The sequence below is a fragment of the Prorops nasuta genome, unplaced genomic scaffold (assembly GCF_024137725.1).
Source record: "Prorops nasuta isolate Cenicafe-Biocafe unplaced genomic scaffold, Cenicafe_Pnas_1.2 PNAS00006, whole genome shotgun sequence".
Taxonomy (NCBI): domain Eukaryota; kingdom Metazoa; phylum Arthropoda; class Insecta; order Hymenoptera; family Bethylidae; genus Prorops; species Prorops nasuta.
In genome coordinates this window covers 693,719-714,310 of record NW_027116803.1, presented here as the reverse complement: position 1 = coordinate 714,310, position 20,592 = coordinate 693,719, and the positions used below count along the sequence as shown (strand labels likewise).

Genomic DNA, 20,592 nt, shown 5'->3' with positions numbered 1-20,592 from the left:
ATAGAGTCTAGAGAGAGCGAGAGATATACATACATACAGGGGATAGTTCATAGTGGTAGGCGAGTGAAGAAAAAAAAGTGGGGGTAGGAAAATCCGAGGAAGAGTCTGAGGTGGTTAAAAAATATAATAAAACCAAGGACGAAATATTAAGATAAAAAGAATGGGAAGAAAAAATCCCTTGGAAAATAAGGAAGAAAATAAAAATCTATAGAGTCATAAAAATATTAATTCGTATATACGAGAGACGATAATGAATCTGTGTCGGTTGCCTGGGTAAAAATACTGGGGGTGTATATATACATACAGTAGTCAGGAGGTGAAGAGAGATAAGAAATGTACTGGTAGAATGAAGGGTGTAGAAGCGAGTGGGGCGGTGTAGAGGGGGGGGGGGGGTGGTAGATTGGCTATGGTAGAATAGAGGAAAAGTATAGGTGGGTGGTGGGGCCCATCAGGGAGTAGCGTTGCGGACTATCGACCGGGCTAGCGGCGCCTGCGCAATTTTCTTCCTCCGACACTCCGCGCGACTCCACCGTCTCCTCCGTGTTGCCGGCGTCGCGCCGCTACGTCGATTCGCCGACGACGGTGGCCTCAGTGCCTCTCACGATCCGTTCTCGCTCTGCTCTCCGTCTCGTCGCTCTGTTCTCGTACGTGTCGACCAATATCCTCCACCCTTAAATCTACCGCAAAAATACCCGCAGCAACCGAGAACCCAAAACGACGAACGATTAGTCCGATTCGATTTACCTGAGAAAATCCCCCCCCCCCCCCTAAGCGCTCTTAAATATTTAACGGAACACGCAGGAATGGCCAGTAATTGTTGCAGTGGTAGTAATAACATTTTCCGGAGACTATTAAGCTCGTCGCGTACTCCTCGCACCGCTGTTCAGTGGATTAAATGGAAAAAGACTGAGAGAAACGATAAGCAATTAAATTTTATCACGTCATTATTTTCCTCGCTGCGTTAACAGTAATGAAATTCACGTTGTTATATCTGCTAAATGCTCTGGGATTTTTAATGGGACACGCAGGAGTGAGGTAGTTGTTCCACAGTGGTAGAGAGTAAGAGTGCGAGAGTTTCCGGGACCGTTAAGCTCGGGGAAGACTGGTCGGTACTCGTGCTACCACCTTTCTCGTTGGACGAAAGTGCTGAGGGATCGACGGTCTCGGGTGGTCACTTCCGGTACCAAACGGCTAAAAAAGTAAAAAGTCTGCCGTACGCACGTTTCGTCCTTTTACTCTTTGCTGCTTTTACTTTTCACCTTCTCCCACTTAGTCTTCGGTGCGCAGATCCTTCCGCGACTCGACCACGCGTGCATGACAGTTGCTGGCCGGTCCCGTGCTTCCGGTTGCTAGGCTTTTGGATCGAACGTCTCCTGCGGCACTCGAGCCTCCCCCCCCCCCTTAAACACTTCCCCTATACATATATATTTTCCATTCGACCAATCTCCCTAGCACCATCTTGCATCACGCGAGTGTACGTCACAGGGTTCCTCAGGAGTACCCTGGTGGCCGCTGGCGTACAACCGAGGTTGAAGGCCGTCGACGTGCCGGCCTTCAACCCCGATTTTCAAGTACCACGGCGACACCCTGAAGACACCTGATAGGCTAGAGCAACGCGGTTCCATGAAATGTAGAAAATTCGACACTCGCGTGAATGCGAGAATCTCCCAAGTCCTTTTATCGAGAGTGCTAGGGTTAAGGCGGGACGGGGGGGGGGGGGGGTTAGAATCGAGAAAATTTTCTTCACGCGTGGTGGTGGGGTGCAGAAGGAGCGCATCGGGAGGCCTCAGACCTTCAGCAACACTGCCTCCAGGGAGAACGCGCAACGAGAGGAGGAGGAGGTGGAGGAGGAGGAGGAGGGGGAGGAGGAAAGACAAGAACGTCGTCTTCGAGGAACGAGTCCTCCAATTCCAAGACGTCCCTCCGGCTGAACAGGGCCGACAAGCCGCCGTTCGAGCGGCTCTTTCTCTTTACCGCCCCACTGCCCCACGCAATAAGGCCTCATGATTGGTTCATTCTGGAACCTCTGCCGTGCGTGCCCTTCGATGCCGATAGACAAGGTGAGAGAACTATGGCTGCTTTCCAGTTAACCTAAAACTAAACACTCAACGATAATCCTGTATAGTACATGTCATCACGCCATTGCAACTATGGATTTATCCTCGATCCGTGTCCAATTTTAGTTTAGCTGGAACGCAATCTACTATCTATATTTAACTCTCTGATAAGGTGCGAGAGAAAGCTTTATATACCACGGTCTATCCAAGCTACGTCGAAATTCAATGTCGATAGTCAAGGTGTACCACCGAAAAACCTTTCCACTCCTGTAACGATTCACCTTTCTCGCTCTCGTTGCGTAATCGTGTAACCCAAACTGCTCCAGCTCGACCACAATAACGCTACTCGGAGATCATTGGGAATTGTTGCGAAAACTCGAGTTGTTCTTGCAGATTCCCACGAGAGCTATAAAATCAAATTCGCTGCGAAAGAGAATTTTCAATGCGACGATATGTTTTATGCAAGAGGAACGATGTTTCGCGCTCCTCGAAGAATTTTTAAGGACGATTTCAGCATTTGTAGAGTTTAGCATAATTCTTGAAAGTCCGGTGGAATTGTGGGAGGAGAAAAACAGCAATGCGCCATTGCTCCTCTGGAATTTCATCGACTTTTATTCTTAACGCGTTGCACCTTGAGGCGAGAGGACTCTCGATTTACCTGGAGGATCGGGGAATTGTAATTTTACGACCTCGTTGGACGATTAATTTTAGAGGACCTTGGGCCTCCGCATAGTTCGAATCAAGAGACTATAATATTGGTACAGATAGTGTCGTTGGGTTTAGGGTGGTAATTCATGGTTCTACCTTTGGCTTATGATGGCCATTTCTGGGAAGGGGTGTAATCGCCATTGCAGCACGAGTGGACGCACGTTTCCTTCAATTCTGCACTACGTCCCCTCGAGGACCATTTCCTGGACGCAATCGTCTTGATAACTCGCACACAAACCCACCCCTAACCAATGTCAATCATCTCTCTCCCTCTTACGTCACCATTTCCACAGGACAACCATTTATTTATCTCTTTCATCAACCCTCCGTGCTAATGGAGTTACCTAGCGAAATAACTGGCGTAGAAAATTTGAGGGACAGTGACGAATTCACCGATGATTCGATAAAAATTTCATTAAACAATAATTGGATAGTGGAATTTTGGCTTCAGCATATATATATATATATATATGTGTGTATACAGTCTCTGCTATGTCATGCAATTTTGGTGCTCCCGTCCTGCAGCGTTTTCCGCGGTTCACTGGCGATCCCACCATTCCCTCCGGGGCTCCTCCTCATCATCTCGTCTTCCCTTCGGGCATTCGCATGGAAGAAACAATTGCGTGATCCCAGTAACGACGATCCAACGAGATTTATCGAACGGGACGAACATCCACCGATAATGGCACGTCTTCGGAGAGTGGAAGGAACGATCAGCATTCCTCGTGCGATATATTATTCATGGTCTCCTTGCGTATCATTGATGAGCTCTCGTCTTATCGAGCTCATCTTCGAACAGTCCCGTAAAAGAATCGATTGCGATTTATATTGAACTGGATAAAAATCTGCCATTATATGGGAAAAATTGTGGAGGACGAAGAGATACGAGGTATGAGTCATGCGATATTATTCATGACTTTCTTGTATAATTAGTGATGAGACGACCTCGTCTCGCCGAACTCGTCTTCAGGAAAATTAAGTTGCATAAAGGATCCAATTTTTATTTATATCGAACGAGATAAAAATCTTCCGATTATGGGGTAAATTGTGGAAGAGGAAGAGAGACGAAGTATGAGTCATGCGATATTATTCATGGCTTTCTTGTATAATCACTGATGAGATGACCTCGTCTCGCCGAGCTCATCTTCGGAAAAGTTCCATAAAAGGATCAATTGTGATTTGTATTGGACGGGATAAAAATCTGTCGACTATGGGGAAAATTGTGTGAAAGAGGAAGAGAGACGAAGTATATGAGTCATGCGATATTATTCATGGCTTTCTTGCATAATCACTGACGAGATGACCTCGTCTCGTTGAGCTCGTCTTCCGGAAAAGTCGTATAAAGGAACCAATTTTAATTTATCGAACTAGATAAAAATCTGTCGATAACGTGGAAGTATTGCGAAAGACAAAGCATGCGTGATGCAATATTATACACGAGTTTCTTGTATAATGTGGCAGCAGATGGGTCTGGGTAATAAACGAGCCGGAGAACGCGTAGCTCCAACTGCCAGGCAGTAATAAAGGGGACTTCCCCGTGTCTAGCCAATTGCAATCTCTAATAACACTACAGAGTCATTCGAAAAATGGGATAACTTTGCCAAGAAAATTTTTAGCACTGAATTTTTCAATATTTTCCATGTTAATATAAATCAATAATACAATAATCACTCGGAACAAACAAATCCATTTACTCGCATCGAATTTGTTTGATCGAACAAACACACAAATTAAATCCAATAAATCTTACTCATTAAAAAATGCAAAATTAGCTCGTTTCGACGAATTCGAATAAATTTCAACGTAAATAAAAAGATTAATTTCATAGAATTTTTAAAACTATTGACATACATTATAGGAGGAAGGTGCTTTTGATAAATTCGAGTGTATAGTAAATGCTGCGATAAAATAGTGGAATAAAAAATTAAATTGAAACGAGTCGAAACTTTCGGTTATATTGAAAGACGTCGATGAATGACCGTTGGTTCGTTTTAGTGGTGAGAAAAGGAATCGAGAAAAGCGAATAAAAGTAACAGAATAAGCGGATCTACTTGGATTCGCGTACAATGCGAAATCACAACGGTCTCCGGTACTTTTCACCTTCTCTCTGCCAGCTCCAATCGATTCTTTCATGAGAATGTACTGCGGTTACCGCAAAACACCGAACAGACGTCGCTCGCACAGCTGTAAATTCCTAGACTAGGCCAGTGTTACTATAAATATACGTATAATTCCTGAAAACACCTGTAACTTCGAATCTTCCCTTGCACTTTTCGAACAAGAGCATTTACCGTTGCAAATTCTTCGGTGAAAGTTGCGAAACAAATTTTAAACTTGCAAAGGTCGCAATAACATATTTTTAGAAATTTATCGCTAACGAGGCATCGCTGAACGTTCTTACGTCCTTGAGCTACGACGCTAATTCTCTTAATTCGAACCGGTGATTATAGAGAAAAGAAGATAAGTCACGTGACACTAAAATTTTCCAGTGCAAATAAGAGAAGAGAGGGAGGGGGAGGGGGAGGGGGGGGGGGGAATGATCGGATTGATAATGGTCGAACTGCAGGGAGACAGGGGATTTTCATTGTCAGGTAAGTAAACGTCGATCAGGATTAAGAAGTAAGAAACTGCAATGGTTTGGGTGTATGGCAGAGGGGTTAATGCAGGCCTACATTATCATTAATAAACGAAGGCACGAGAATCGATAGACCCAAACGCTTATATGATTATAACACTAAAAACCTTCGATAATAGTTGAGACTGCACATTCGATAACTACGAGTGTACAAGTAAAAGAGCTAAAAGCAGCCTAAATTAAAATCATAAATAATATATAGCAGAAAAAGGCAGATTTTGAAAATCCAAGAATAAAATAGCACGGAGAGACGCTGGAGAAAATTAAAATAATTATTCGTGTCTGGAGGGAGGTATATGAGCTTTAAGCTTTTGCAAATGGATTATGGAAGCCCCGAAGCTCGAGTCGTCCATCTATCGAAACCTTGCAGCATATTTTAATTGGTGTCGATGGTGAGGAGCTTTTGAGAGGTGTTTTTGAAATAGTGTTGAAAAAAGGGAGAGAGGGTAGAGGGGAGGGGAGGGGGGTGAGGAAAATTAAAGAAAATTGGCGAGGCTGCAGGCGAGGCCGTGTCGACGAACGATCACCGTCCCTGGCCTATCGCCGTTGGAGAACCGGAAGTGCTACGCTGTACAATCTAATGAGTAACAAGCCGAGGAGGGGGGAGCCTCCGGGCAACTGGGTTAAGTAAGTAAATCAATCGGGTCTGGGGGATAACGAGCTAACGCTGTTAGCTCAACGTAAAAATCTGTCGGCCGAGTAAAAATCCGAGCGAAACTGCTAATTGATTTTTATACCGATCGACTAATTAATTTGTGCTTTCTTCTTGTGCTGTTGCAGCAGCTCCATTCGGAATATCGGAGCACTTACACATGGCACGAGTACGCAGGGCCCCAGCAGGAACACACCGTCATTCGACGGGCGCCCCAGGCACCACCCTCCAGTAAGTTTTCGACAAATCTTTCCGAATCCAATCGATGAAACATATATCACTTGACTTTTACTATACTCGTTTAGAGGAATTAGACGTTTCTCAGACAGTACCGAACCGTACGTGACACTGCGTTCTCCGAGTAATATTGTCGAAGATAGGTATTATTTATTGATACTAGAACCACCTACGTAATCACATGGAGCACTCGGAATTTTATTGTCGTTGAATTAATTATTATTTTCATATTTCAATGAATTTAACGAAACTGTTAATTCTTTTATTTATTAATTTGCAATACGATTTATATATAAAAGAGTATAAAGCTCGGTAGAGTGTAAAGGATTAAAGGTGTAGACTGTTCGTTGATTTAGCTGGATAATTCTAGTTAGAGTATTATTTCTCCTCGATTAAATACCGGAAATTTTAAAGCGTCTCATATATGACTCTCGGGTAAATTGGTGGTAACGAAAATAAAGGAGAAACTCGCAGTGCGACGATCGGTCTCGTAAGGTCGTTTTATCTTCATCAAGATTCTTATCTCTATCTCTCTCTCTCTCTCTCTCTCTCTCTCTTTATCTTTTTGCCTATGTCTGTATTTTTTTCATATCTTCCATCTGTTTTACAGTTTTATTAGTCCTGTAAGGGTGCCTTTAGTGGTTTGGTTTTCTCGCGATGCTCCCCGTGTTATCATCCGTTGTTATCGCGCACGCTCCGCGTCGTCCGGAAAAATTGTGCAAACAACAAAATTCACCAACACCACTTTACCGGCACATTCTTGATTTTTCATCTCGCATTTTCAATCCGCTTCCCCCCGCACTCGCGTGTCGAACCTTCAACGAGAAAATCATAATTATATTCTGTACACAAAATATGAGAAAAATTCACGAATAATTAATATAATAAAATCAGCAATACGACCACTGGATGACTTTTCGCTAAATTTATCCATGTATAACGAACGTGTGGTATAATTATGATAATAATTTGAGTAAACGATGAAAAATTGTCCGACGATCATCGCTTATTCGATCGACGATTCGAGTTAATTTATTTGGTTCGAGTGCTGTATTTTTGTTGCTAATTAAAGTGTGATCACGAGGAAGGGTTAAATGGGAATTATAAGCAAATCCTGTGATTGGCATCAGTGGATTATTTCACGAGGGAGATATGCGTAAAAAAAAATAGGGGGGACACGCGGGTGACGGGGGATTTGTACGAGTGTCTCGTGTAAAAAGAAATTGGCCAAGTTGGCAGCTGCGAATTCTGGTTGCAGCGATACAAGCGAGCGCGAAGCTACAATCGGCCAAGTCAACCGAGGATGAGAATAGCGAAGGTAAGACGTACGATCGGAGCTACGCAACGAACCACCTTGTTATCTTTATTTTCTCTCTCTCACTCTCTCCCATATCCCTCTATGATTAATTCAATTAATTCCTCGCTCGATTGCGGCTCATCTTGAATTTATTGCTCGACTGCTTACTCGCTCTCAACACATTTTTATTTTCTCACCCCTTTCCCATTTCGCTAGCCCTTGCAGATATTTCGCCATTTAAAATAATAAATAGCGTGTATATATATGTATATATATATCTCACTCAGCTAACAAGCCAGCATCGTTAGACTTTGGCGAATTTTTAGCTTAATTTTTACATAGCCTGCGCTTAATTCTGTTTACCATTCCGCTTCGAAGTGTGTGCACGCTAAGAGCTTGTATTTTTGGATTCAAGAAAATAATTGGATGCAAAGATCCGTGATAAGTTTCCAAGAATACGAGAGAGAAGAATTTGTGAAATTGGATTGTGTTCTTATCACGATTCTTTTGAAAATTTATTTATTATACTGAAGCGTGTGCCACTTAAAGCAAGCCAGAAAATGAATGTTGAATTCCTCTTGTATTCTTGACTGCAAGATATATCAGTTTTTTGCATCAGACCTTTTCAAGTGCAATTGGAAAGATTTTTGAAAAAAGTTTAGTAGAAAGAATTGATATCTCTCATAGTTTAGAAAATAAATGCAATTTTATGTTTATGATCTGAGTACGTTATAAATGGCACACCCTGTATTAAATAGGTTTTACACGTAAGTCGCGAAAGAGTGACAGGCTCTCCTGACTTGGGGCCGATTGTAGCGATTACGTTACATTAAGATAAATTAAATTCTTGGTAAAATCCTCGCGCCTTACCTTTTTGTCTCCCACGCAATCAGTTATCTTGAAAGATCGCCAATAATTTGCAATCGAAATCAATAATAATTTAAATTCAATTCCCCTCTATTCGTCAGGATTTATTTATTACCATCCAGATTGGAGTAAGAATTTACGGTAAACGTCATTTTTCCCTCATAATTCGATGCTTTCTCGGCTGGTTAAAACGATCTAATTGATACGAGAGCTCTCATTTATCCGGAAACTGTCTCGTCTAATGCCCCCGACCTGTTTTCCAGTGCCAGGATGACTAACCAATCGCTCTTGGATACGTGTTGTAACCAGGGCGACCGTAATTTCATTGGATCCACTTTACTGCGGTTTAAGAAAAATAAATCACATCTCATCTGAGAACCTCCCAAACTCTCCCAACGATCTAGATCGCAGTCTCGGATCTATACAGCGATTTACCGATCAATCGCCCAACGTGTATTATTTTTTTTTTTTAATTTCACGTTTATTTTTTGTCCCATTCAAGTGGAAAACCGTGAAATATCTCGGACGAGCTGGATAATTTGGTTTATGCAGATTTATCACCGAATCTCTTTATACGAGTGTGTTTCATTGTTGGGATACAATTGGAACGTGAAATTCAGTCAATAGTGGGCTTTCCATACTCTATCGCAGTCACAGTATCTAGATCTTGATATTATTTATGTCACGAGCTTAAAGTAAATATTGCACTGTCACGTGGGACGATGCCAATAAAGATTATAGAATATATCCCTCTGCTTGCTTTTTTTCGTATAAAAGCGAAAAATCTCTTTCGACTGTCAGTTCGATTCATCAACCAATCCCCTTGATACACCGTCAGAAGGATCTTCCTGAATTCTATTATTAAAATCTGCAAAATTCCCAGCAACGGTATAAACACTGCGTGAAAAGTTGGTGCACATGAATAACAAGAGCAATTTTTTACCAGTACAAATCTGAAGAGCCATCAGTAATATTACACGAAGACTCCGAGTAGTTTGGAACTATCATCAAAGTTAAATCAAAGTTGTATTCCATTTAGGAGTTTGGTCATTCATTTTTCTCAACGTTGGAGCATTCCTACCCACGTCACGAGTCACGCGTCATCAGAAATTAGCTGCGATCCTTCACTCGGCTCGCTAAGCAAATTTTCGCGAAGAAAAGAAAAGCGGAGAAACCATTTCATCCGAACTTTGCCTCGTTCAACAATCCGATTTTCAGCTGACCCTAATTCACACCGCGAGGCACGACTAATAAGAAAACCTCGCATCCCAAGCATGTCTCTTCTCATCCCCGTCCGAATGATGCATTTTTAAGCTGATTTTCGCTTGGCAAACTTTAGTTTCCTTATAGATCCCAAGAATGCAAGAAAGAATTAATAACATATATATATATATATATATATATATAGCGATTGAGTTGACCTAGTCCAGAGTGCATGCTTCGAATCAATTAGAAATTATTGTACGGTGCGTGGCGTGATTGGCCATTGGAAAATTGGGCGATTTGGAGGATTCTGTTGATCGAGTAACTTCCAGGGCCAACCTTCGAACCGCCGTTGCCGAGGAGAAAAAAGTACCCGGAGCTGGCGTACAAATCGCACGAATTCATCGGGTCTACCGACGGTGGTGGGATCGACGCCATAGACTCCAATGTCGTAGCTGATAAAGTCAAGGTCAGAGCAAGAGTCCTTGAATCTTCGCGGAGGATTCGAGCCTGACGATGATTTTTCTCCCCTTTTCTCAGGAGGTAACGGGATTGCAAGCGAGTCAACTGAGCAAGGCGATATCCAGAATTAGCACGGAATACAGATTGCAATTCGCGTGGCCAAAACGTCCGCAATTGACAAACGGCGAAGCTGTGACGGCGACGTCAGCAGCTGCAGGCTCCAATGTGACTGTACCGAGGAAATCCCTGAGCATGGGAGCCCTGAAACAGGGCATCGTACCAACGGGACCTGTCCCTGTTCACAAGAAACGCATTGGTGACCTTGACCACAAACGAGATGGTACATTAAAAATTTCTTCATCCTCGATAATTTGTTTGTTGAAATTTTTCAATTTTATTGTACAATTTTTATTTATTGCAGGAGTTCAGGCTTCGGAGTTGGAGCCCTTGGTTGGAGGACTAGGAATGGACGCGATGGACAACGCTTTGCCGGAGGGTGACGAACGCGAGGAAGATCTCACGGATCTGAAAACTAGCTTCAGGTATAAAAATAGTAAAAAAAAAAAAAAAAGAGAGATAATAGTAAAGCTCGTTCTAGGCTAGTTAAATCGCGAGTTTCAATTTCTTATCAGAGTTGGTTCATCCTGTAATCTGTGACGTTTTCAGGGAGAAGAGATCTGCGGGTAAGAGCGTGAGAATTCTGGAGAGGAACGATAAGAGGGGGAAGGATCATGAGAAACCTTTCCCAACCGCGGAAGTGATCCAGCTCAGGCGTTTGGCAGACGAGTACAAAGTATAAAAAATATTTTTCCTTCGGAAAATGAAAGATCGTTCTTTCATTTTTTTTCGTAGCATTTTAATGGAAGAAGAATAACGATGTCTTATGGATTTCAGCATCGTGACTGGGGTAGCGGACTAACAGCAGAGGATGAAGCTTCGTTGTGGAAAAGAGTCAACAACAACCACGCACTCAACGCTTTATCCCTTGCCAGGCCAGTACACTACTCATCAATCGCTACCCAAACCGATCTCTCGAAAGTTTCGTGAAAACACGTTCATCAGTCATCGTCATCCAATTGATTTTTCATTGTCATTATTTCTTTCGGACGATTTTTTTTATTAATGCTATATACATATAGAATTTGATATATATATATACTTTATACTTTATTACGATTACTGTAATTTCTCATTTGTCAAGCTTAGCTCCAGAAACGCACCACGTACAAGAATTTTTCACTTCGTTACTCGAACGATTCGTGCAATCATCGATAAATTCAATAAACTGATTCATCGGATATTCCTCTCTCATAATCATATATCATATAGATAAAATAATCCGTAGAGCGTAGGACTCTGCATGCTATCATCAGACGACATCCAATCATGGTTACAATTATGATTTGTAGAGAAAAGTATCATACGTCTTACTGTCTAAGTCTATTCATTGCAGAAAATTGCATAACGATGCAACGCACCAAGTGCCGAGACCAAGGTACTGCAATAATTCAAGTTCTAATAAACACGATAAGCACAATGAATTTTTCTTTTTCAATTATTCTCGACTTGCAAACGGCCAAAATTTTGCCAAATGCCATGAGTGTGCTGTCTTTTTTTCTTAAATTTTTTGAACTTTACTGAGAGAAGAACAATTGGCACGATCTCACCGGGCACTTAATCAGTGGCTTTTCTTTCTTCTTAAATGTGTTCGCCACGAGGTTTCCGCCCGAAATAATTTTCATCTCTTCTTTAGGTCTGTCACGAAAGAGGAGAAAGAGAAGGAGAATACTAGAAAAGTGGCACCTGGTTTAATGAACGTGCCAGCAGCTGGGAGGCCATCTTCGGTTCAAGCTAGACCAATCCACGGGCTTCTTCAGGAGGAGTTAAAATCGGTGATTATTATCATTATCATGAATTTCCAAGGTCCGTTTGTTCGCGCCTTTCCAATAACGATTCTCCTCCATTTTCCAGGATGTCGTGTCACGTGCGAGGAAGGATTTCTTGATCCGCCATCATTTAGATCGTACCACCGGTGTCGGTAAGAGTTTCTCACACGAATCTGTTATAGTTCGATGCTCCGATAATGGTGCGTTCCTGAGGAGATAAGAAAATAAATAATCCTGGGTTTCAGGTGATGGGGCACTGCTCCCCTCTCCAACGAGAGAGAAGCTAGAGCCCGTTATACCAAGACGACGAGAGGACTCGAAGGAACACCGTGAGGAGATCCAACCGAGGACAAAGTCGAGCCCGAAGAACAGTCCAAGAACTGGTAGGTCCCATAGCGTTGGGCCCACCGTAACTGAGCGTAGATCGCCTAAACGTCATCCAGCACGCGCTCCTTCTCTCACCAAGGACGCCAAGGTAGACAAATTTCAAATCGATGACAAAATTCTCTATTGAGTCTTGGATATAATATTCTATCTGATATATAATACCGGCGAAAAAAGTCCAGTCAAATACAAAGATATAATGAGATAAGTATATAATAATAACAAGTTGAAATGAGCTAATTTCTCTGTAAAATCATCAAAGGTCTCTCTTGTGTCAGTTTTGTATGAGAACTCGAGTCTGCAGAGTTTTACTTATCTGATCGTTCTCACCTGTCTCGTACAACTGTTAACGCGTGGAAAGAAAGATAAGAGAGATGATTGTAGTATATATATATATATATATATATATGATGTGAAACGTTTCATTTAACGTATATATACAGTAGAGAATAGACCTTTTGATAGTAAACTCTTTGTGTCGTTTAGGAGAAGGAAAAGGAGATTAAGGACAAGGAGAAGGATCACAGAGACAGGAGCCGCGAGCCGGAAAGGCATCCCAGACCGAGTAAGTGGTGAACCGAGAGAAAAAATTCTTTCCTTTTTATAGCATTGAATATTATAATAAATCCTCGTCGATCGATTTTAGTTTCCACGGGTTTAATTCCTTTAGCTCGAACCGATCAAACCTCTTTCATCCTTTGCAACACGTTTCGTTCTCCACCCAGTCCATTTCTCCACATCGATTCACTTCCATATTTCTAATATTCGATCGTTTCGTTTCTTATTCTTATTATTATTATTATTACAATTATGATTATGATTATGATTACTTTGAATTATTATGCGAACTTGGACTGCTGTCTTGTGGACTCGAAGCCCGAATGTTCGTGGTATCTGATATATTGTTGCGATTCAATGCCTGGCACACGTCGATCTTGAAGACTTTGTTTGTTCGTTAAATTTAATTCTGCTAGTCGACGTTTGCGAGGTAATAGACGTCATTGTCATATCGTCAATCAGTGTTTAGGAAGATGCATGGTAAAGTTATTGGTTCCTTTATCTATATTATGTGTGTCTACCTCTCTCTCTCTCTCTCTCTCTCTCTCTCTTTGACCACCTACTACCTCCACTAAAGAGAATCTTCATCTGGTAATCAGTACAGTATCTCGTATATACATATAACATATATTACAGAATTTGCTCGCGCAGAAGATTCCAAATTATTCTTCCGACTTAATGAGAGGGTGGGAGGGGCCGGGACGAGGGGGAGGGTCAAAGGTAAAAATTATTCTCATTCTCGCATCACTCTCGTCATTTTTCGCATCGACTCAGTGCACGGTTGTTCGATTCATCTTCACGAAACCGCTGCGTCCAAGGTTATCAAATGTCGCGAGAGTCGAAGGATCACGAAGAGATTTAGAGCTAGAAATCGATGGCGAGGATCGTGAATAGATCTCTCAGGAGAATCAGCGGTTGTTTTCAGTCGTGGGCTCAAGCCGTGTTCAGTGGAGAATCCGTGAAGCTCCCCTGAATATCACGGTTGATGGCCTCCCAACCCCGATACCACCGTTACCACCGCCACCCCCAGCTACAGGGCAGCCTCTACTTCACAGAAGGCAGCCCCGAGTCCATCGCAAATGTACGTTCTGCCATCACGTACCTCTCTCTCTCTCTCTCTCTCTCTCTCTTTCTTTCTTTTCTCGTTCACTTTCTAATTCGCACACACAAACAAACAACTACAATATAGAAAAAGTCTAAAGTGTTTTTTCTTATATACATATATATATATATACCCGCAACCATATTAGAATTTCTCGTTCCTCCTTGATCGAAAAACATATCTAGGACTGTGTAGCCTGCTTTCGTAATATATCCTGGATGTGGCACACTCTATGCTTCTATTTTTCCAAGACACTTGCGACGATCAGCATGGGGCTGAAGGTTTTTGGCGGTGAGATCCCCGAGGACACCTCCGTTTTTCAAAGACTTCAGTTTCAGCACTGTATTGTTTTGTTGGTCCTGATTTATTAATATAGCTTATACTTGTTCTTTTTGCAGGACGCGAGGAAAAGATTTTGTTTTTTTTTCTTTTTTAGAAACGTCGTTATATATATATATATACATAGATTCGCGTAGAGTCGGACGTGTCCTTGGTCGACGAGATCGGTGCACGCGAGGTGAGCTCGAGGGGCGCTCCAGGCTGGAGAACGAGGAGCTCCCCTCAAGGTCACCCGAGATAAGAGGAATCGGACTGAGAATCCGTGCTCGACATTGGAGGATGGTCGCTGCTTTTATTCATGACTGTACTTTGTACACGATATGTTTTAGCCTTCCTCGCAACCAATGCTCCTCCCCATCGCCCTCTTCATCACGCCAAACCCGTAACCACCACCACCACTACCACCATGACCAATAGTACCGCAAGTATCACGAGTACGATAGCAAAATCCTCGATAAAGCATTCAGTTCATACGAGCGCCAATCACCCATCAACTGCGAGCGCTGCTGCCGCGGCCAGGCCGGACCGCGTTAAAGATTTTAACCACTCAGGATCGTTCCAAGGTCACAGCGAAGCTCGGCGTGCTGCCGCAGCTGCCGCGGATCCATCCAAATCATTCTCCGATTGTCGATCCGCGTCCAATCGACCAGCTCAAGCTAGTAAGTAGCATGTGCCAGTTTTTTTTTCTCACCCGCCATTTTGCCATTTTCACCCTGGCTATATATCATCTCTCTTTATCGTTTTCTTTTATTTCTCTGTGTGCGACACCATTGCAATATTGCTAGAAATTTTATTCCTCTCCCCTAGCTTCCCTCAAAGTCCCAGAATATCCACTCCATCCGGTACCAAAATGGCGTCGTTGTTCGATCGCTGCCCCCGCTGATCCGCCATTTTGGTACCATTTGAACTCACCACGAATTTCGAACGTTGCTTTACATTCTGTGTGCGTTATAGTTGTGAAAATTAATATGTTATAGAAACAATACTGATGTCGTATATTTGTTAGATCTGTGTCGTTTATTATTATATAGATAATAGATATATATCTCTTTCGATGTTTAGCTATATTTGTCTCTCCTCTCTGACACACACTTGTTCACCGTTGGTCGACTAGTCTCTCGTCGGCCGTACGATTCAATCCAAGGTCATCCACGATCCTTCGTGTGTTTTGCACAATACTCGTCCTCTCGTGCACCAATTCTGCTTTCAGTCGTAGGGAAGAATCTTGTACTTTTGAGGGGAGCAGTGGAAGGAAAATTTTCATGAAATTCTTATACAAAACTCTTTCCCTACTTACACGGATCGAGAAAAGCGTACTGTAAATACATAATTCTGTATCTAAACGTGTGTGTGTGTGCGTGTGTTTGTTCGATGTTTTAAGACTCGAATAGATGGTCGAGAAACATGCAGGAGCAGATAAATCAGGGAGCCAAATGTGCCAGTGATTCCTGCAAAAACCTGTTGATCCTCGACGTCACTGGCACCTCCGTTATCACGTATACCACCACAATGTCTCTCTAGCTGTGTGTGCATCTGCTATATATAAATGTTTTAATCGTACGAAGATTTCCGATACACTCACAGACCTTTCGACACATTGGGATCAAAAAAATATCTTGCTTGATTTTGCTTGCATTCGATGACCAGAGCGATCGATAAAGAAAGTAACGATCAATAATTAAAAAAACGTTAAAACAGTCTATCGAGAGTCGTCGAGTCCAAGCTCCGAATTTTTGGGAGGGGGTGGGGGGTGTTGAGTCGAGGAAAGAACACGAGTGACGTCGACGATAAATTAGGCGGACGTTTTAGTGACGGCGGAACCCCGAGTAAACGGAGATACGACGGGGGGAGACTCCAGCGTGGCCTCGACGCCTCCGTCGCAGGTGCTGACCGCCCCCGCAGCAGCCCCTGCCACGGCAAGTCCTTGGATAGACGACGAGCCGGTGGTGAAAAGTCCGCCAGAGCCTACCAGGGTAAAGTCACCGGAACAAATGATAATGCGGTCCCCGGAGCCCGTAAATTGGACGGTACCCCTCGACACCGGGAAAACCTTCACGGTCACTCAAAACGTCAGGGAGGGTAAGTTTCTTCGGCATCTCCTTTCTACATTCACCACTCGTATATTTCGTCTCTAACGGGGACGATTTTTGTCCACGAGTATGATAAGAATAAATGTTAATTTTAACGGCAAACGCAATTGCCTGGTTGGTTCTTGCAGAACCCCTGACGCGACCCCACAGCGAGGCTAAGTCCTGGACGGGATCGTCTCTGCCTTCGGCGCCGCAGTCGGCACCTCCGGAACTCGCACAGCACAAATCCCAGCAGCACTCCGGATACAAATCACCCGACAGTGAGAGCGTATCTCTCGGTAGTTTCGGTGGTATCAACGGCCACAAGGACCTCGACTCCGAGAGGGACAGTCCTCTTCACACGGCGAACGTTCAAGGCTCTGCTACTCCGACGCACGGCGAGGTGGTGAGGATAAGGATGATGCGTGAAAGATTTTTCATGAATTATCTTTCTGTCTTTTTTAAATTAATTTTTTAACTGATATATCGCTCGCGCAGGAGTCCATAGAAGCTGACGATGACAGCAAAGCCCAAGTGGAGGAGCTGAAGGCAGACTCGTTGACGAAGCCCATCGCGGGGACGAATTTGAGATGTCTGGAGGACCCGAGTTTCGATTACGAGAGGAAGGAGAGTGGCTTTCCAACGACCGTGACCAACGTGGCACCACCTACGACCTCCCATCAGCCAGGCTATCGCGTACTCGAAGCAGAAACAGCCAATCAGCCTGGAAACGGTGGAGGAGCTGCTGGCAGCACCGGTTCCTATCACGTTCTTGAAGCACCACCCATCGTTTCTCCAGGATCGGCCCAGAGGGCCAGCGACGTCCTTGAAAAGGCCAGAAGCAGATTCGACAAGTTCTGGGGAAAAGGCCCGGAAAACTAGATAGATATCGACAAATTCTCTCTACCATAGATTTCTCGTTAGAATAAACCTAGAGAGGGAAGATTATCGTGCTGACAAGAAGAGGATCTTGAAGAAGACCTTGAGGAGGATCTTGAAGAGAACCAGTTTTGCGCAGCTCTCGAAGGTTGTTCCGAGGGAAATCTTTGCGCGATGATGATTAAAGCTTATTATTAATTAAGGAGAGAGAAAGAGAGAGAGAGAGAGAGAGAGAGAGAGAGAGAGGGGGAGAGAGAGGGAGAGAGGGAGGGAGAAGAAGGGGAGATAGGGCTAAAAATGAAGAGTGATTGCGTTCGAAGTGGAATGCATCAGAGTCTATTCTCGACTATCAACGATTTTGCATAGGGCATACACATCTACACACACATACACAAATGTATACACTATAATGTTACACTAACGCAAACCTAATACAGCTACATAGACAGAGCAGAACCTCTTTTAGGATATTCGAATGATCGCGAGTGATCCTTTAGTCGAATCCGAGTTCTTTCTCCATTTGGTAACTCGAATCCAAACGATTAATCGACCTGAATGAACAACATGGCTTGTCGCTGTAATGAAAGAGTAGCCTTTGGCCGCTTCGTGCGTTTTATATAAGTCTATATTATATATCAATGTATATATATATATAGATATAATATAACATATCTATACATATATGTAATATATAATATATATATATACTTACGAATACATATTTATCTCGTGTGTATACATTATGGGTATCGCACTCAAGGATTAAGTAGCGCAGGAACGCGATGAACGACGAAGAGAGTTTGAGGAGCTTAGGAGAATTGAGAGGAGGATGAAAATTATACGAAAGGTGTTCGACAAATAATGCAAACGTGAATTTCGTCAATGATGATCCCGTACATGGGTTATCGCCGAGGGAATCTCTCATCGACTTCTCATTATTTTTTAAACACTCTTCGTACCCTAACGTTCAATAAAAAAGAAAAACTATCAAAAAATTAACAAAAAAAAATTTAAAAAAGAACAAAGAATATAAATAATACTACATGCACGCAACTCGAAAATTTTTCCATAAAGCGGAATGAGAGGATACGTGCGCGAGTGTGAGGCTTACCGTTTTTTATCACAGCCGATCTAGTCGATTTGCCGAAATTGCTTGTCCAATTGCTTATACGTCCTTTTCGAAACTAAGTATGATAACACATTGCAGGGTGCGATCCGTGAGTCCTGCTTGAACAAGAAACGAAACATTCCATTGGAAGAGCAAAAGTAACATTTACACACTCGGAGGACCGTTTTTCTCTTCTTCTTTTTTTCCTGCCACGTGCGAGACTCAGTAGAAGAAAAAAAGATGAAGAAGACGAGGAAGAAGCACCAAGGGATGTTTTGCGATTGAAACACCACTGGTTGGAGCTAATAAAATTCCGCGATTATTATTTAATGCTTACCCCGCAAATGAGACTAATCAGATTTGTCCATTCGTCCTACAGAAAAAAATCCAAAGAGTCGCTATAACGAGCATGAGGACGCAATGAAGAAGAGCAGAGCATAAGCAGAGAAGAAGAGCTAGGGTAGATAAGTGATACTTTCAAAGGATATTTTTCTTTCCCAACTAGATATAGTAACGTTTTGTACGAGCCTTGAGGAGGACGCCAGAGGCAGGTTTGCCGAGTCCTCGTTAATTTGTGGGCGGTAGATATTATACATATACACGGAGATGAGATGGAAGGGAGCTGAAGAAATTGAAGGAGAAGAAGCTTTTTCTCTCTTATAGGCGCTTGCAACGCAAAATCCACACTAGTCATCGATGACCGCGATTGGAGTTTTCTTCGACGCGACGAAAAACCGAAGGATCATTTATACTGGTATTTTGCGCCTCGTTACCACACCACTGCTTAAGTTTACCGCAATCCATCCAGATCCACGTCCAACGTCCACCGAAAAACGTAGAGCAGTCTAATTGCTTGTCCGCAACGGAAGAACAAAAAAACAGAAATAAAAAAATGCAACCAAAAGTCTTACCAAAAAAATAGTGAAGACAGCGTAAAAATGGTGACGAGAAAATGAGAAAAAAAATTAACAGTTCATCATATACTTGATATAAAGTTCGGGATCTAGGTACTACATGGTGCTTATTACGTTTTTCCAGCAATGAATCGAATAATCTAGCGTTTTCCTGAGAGGTCTGGCTTTGCCTCACGAGATTTCTTCTTTTCTACAAAAAATTTTACATCGTAGCTTGTCTCTCGTTCTGTTAAATGTTTCGATACTGTATATTATAACTGTGTCTCCTGGATGTCTCTCATCAACCGAGTCTCACACCTTCTTATACGAGCATTTTTTTTTCTTTTATCGGTCCTCGAGATACTAAGGCTGTTTTTACCGTGACTCACCGTTCCCTTCGGGACCGAGCACAGTGATTTATTGTGATAAACAGACGATTATTCCCCTTTCCCCAGGACCTCGAACCGAGGGCTACAGCTTAATTACCTGCTGCCGATGCAAGTGCAAAGAAACGAGATCTTAATATATCACGGCTACAGGAAGAACATCTTCCAATGAATTTTGTAGATGTAGATCGAGATCGATTTCCTCTGTATCATCTCGATAAGATTTTTTCTTTGAACATTTGTTCCAGCAGCAGGTAATTCAAGGTAGAGCGCATTGAACAATATTACCCCCCGATAGCTCCGGCAGTCTCTTCTTCACTCTGAGATAAGAAAAATAAATAAAATATTTGCAAGATGTTTAAAGAGGTCAGCGCTCATGAGTTCAGTGTATCGATCGAATTAACCGTCGTCTTTTTGTTCCGCACATGTTAACGAGTACGAATAAAGCATCTGATTCAGAAATACACACTTTCTTTCTTCAGCATTTTAAGGTAGTTCCAACTCCTTAGTAGGGTGTATTCTTTAATTTTTCAACCTAGACCCGATTTAAATATTGTATACCGTTAACTCATCACAATGTGCGGTTTAGGATTTATTAATAATGCGATCACGAGTTCACATGCCGTTAATAATATTAATATTTACATAAGCCACGTATTGTTATGCGCTGTTCTTATAAACAGACTTGTTTAAATCTTAGATTTTTTAATGAATAATGTCATTCAGCTGTTTATCTCTTTTATTATTTGATTTCTTGTAATTTTGTTAAACATTTATCAAGCAGGTACTATCTGCTTATCAATCTGAATAAAGAAATCATTCTAGTAAATATTTTAATGACTAAAGAATACGCCCTAAAGCTCTCCCAAA

General features: G+C 42.5%; 1 protein-coding gene across 8 annotated transcripts; it reads left to right on the top strand.

Annotated features, from left to right (window-relative positions):
* The first annotated feature begins 533 nt into the window (after positions 1 to 533).
* On the top strand, positions 534 to 20,526 carry LOC136774514 (PHD finger protein rhinoceros). 8 transcript variants are annotated; one of them, XM_066728867.1, is made up of 19 exons: positions 534 to 644; positions 1,767 to 2,060; positions 6,181 to 6,283; positions 7,548 to 7,607; positions 9,989 to 10,125; positions 10,197 to 10,458; positions 10,540 to 10,660; positions 10,785 to 10,911; positions 11,013 to 11,110; positions 11,572 to 11,613; positions 11,872 to 12,010; positions 12,090 to 12,156; positions 12,250 to 12,479; positions 12,875 to 12,953; positions 13,872 to 14,027; positions 14,717 to 15,046; positions 16,197 to 16,466; positions 16,606 to 16,859; positions 16,955 to 20,526. In XM_066728867.1, the coding sequence occupies exons 2-19, from the start codon at positions 2,004 to 2,006 to the stop codon at positions 17,336 to 17,338; spliced, it is 2,916 nt and encodes a 971-aa protein (XP_066584964.1). In that variant the 5' UTR covers positions 534 to 644; positions 1,767 to 2,003; the 3' UTR covers positions 17,339 to 20,526. The 8 variants fall into 8 exon arrangements, with proteins under 8 accessions (XP_066584964.1, XP_066584963.1, XP_066584966.1 ...); XM_066728866.1 differs by having other exon boundaries at positions 535 to 644; positions 6,184 to 6,283; positions 16,606 to 16,862; positions 16,955 to 20,525; XM_066728865.1 differs by having other exon boundaries at positions 536 to 644; positions 16,606 to 16,862; positions 16,955 to 20,525.
* The last annotated feature ends 66 nt before the right edge of the window (positions 20,527 to 20,592 follow it).

Coding starts and splice junctions, on each gene's coding strand:
- LOC136774514 (XM_066728865.1), top strand. CDS start 2,004: ATGATTGGTTCATTCTGGAACCTCTGCCGTGCGTGCCCTTCGATGCCG. Junction 10,661..10,784: donor GATCTGAAAACTAGCTTCAG/GTATAAAAATAG, acceptor TGACGTTTTCAG/GGAGAAGAGATCTGCGGGTA. Junction 11,111..11,571: donor AACGCTTTATCCCTTGCCAG/GCCAGTACACTA, acceptor TATTCATTGCAG/AAAATTGCATAACGATGCAA.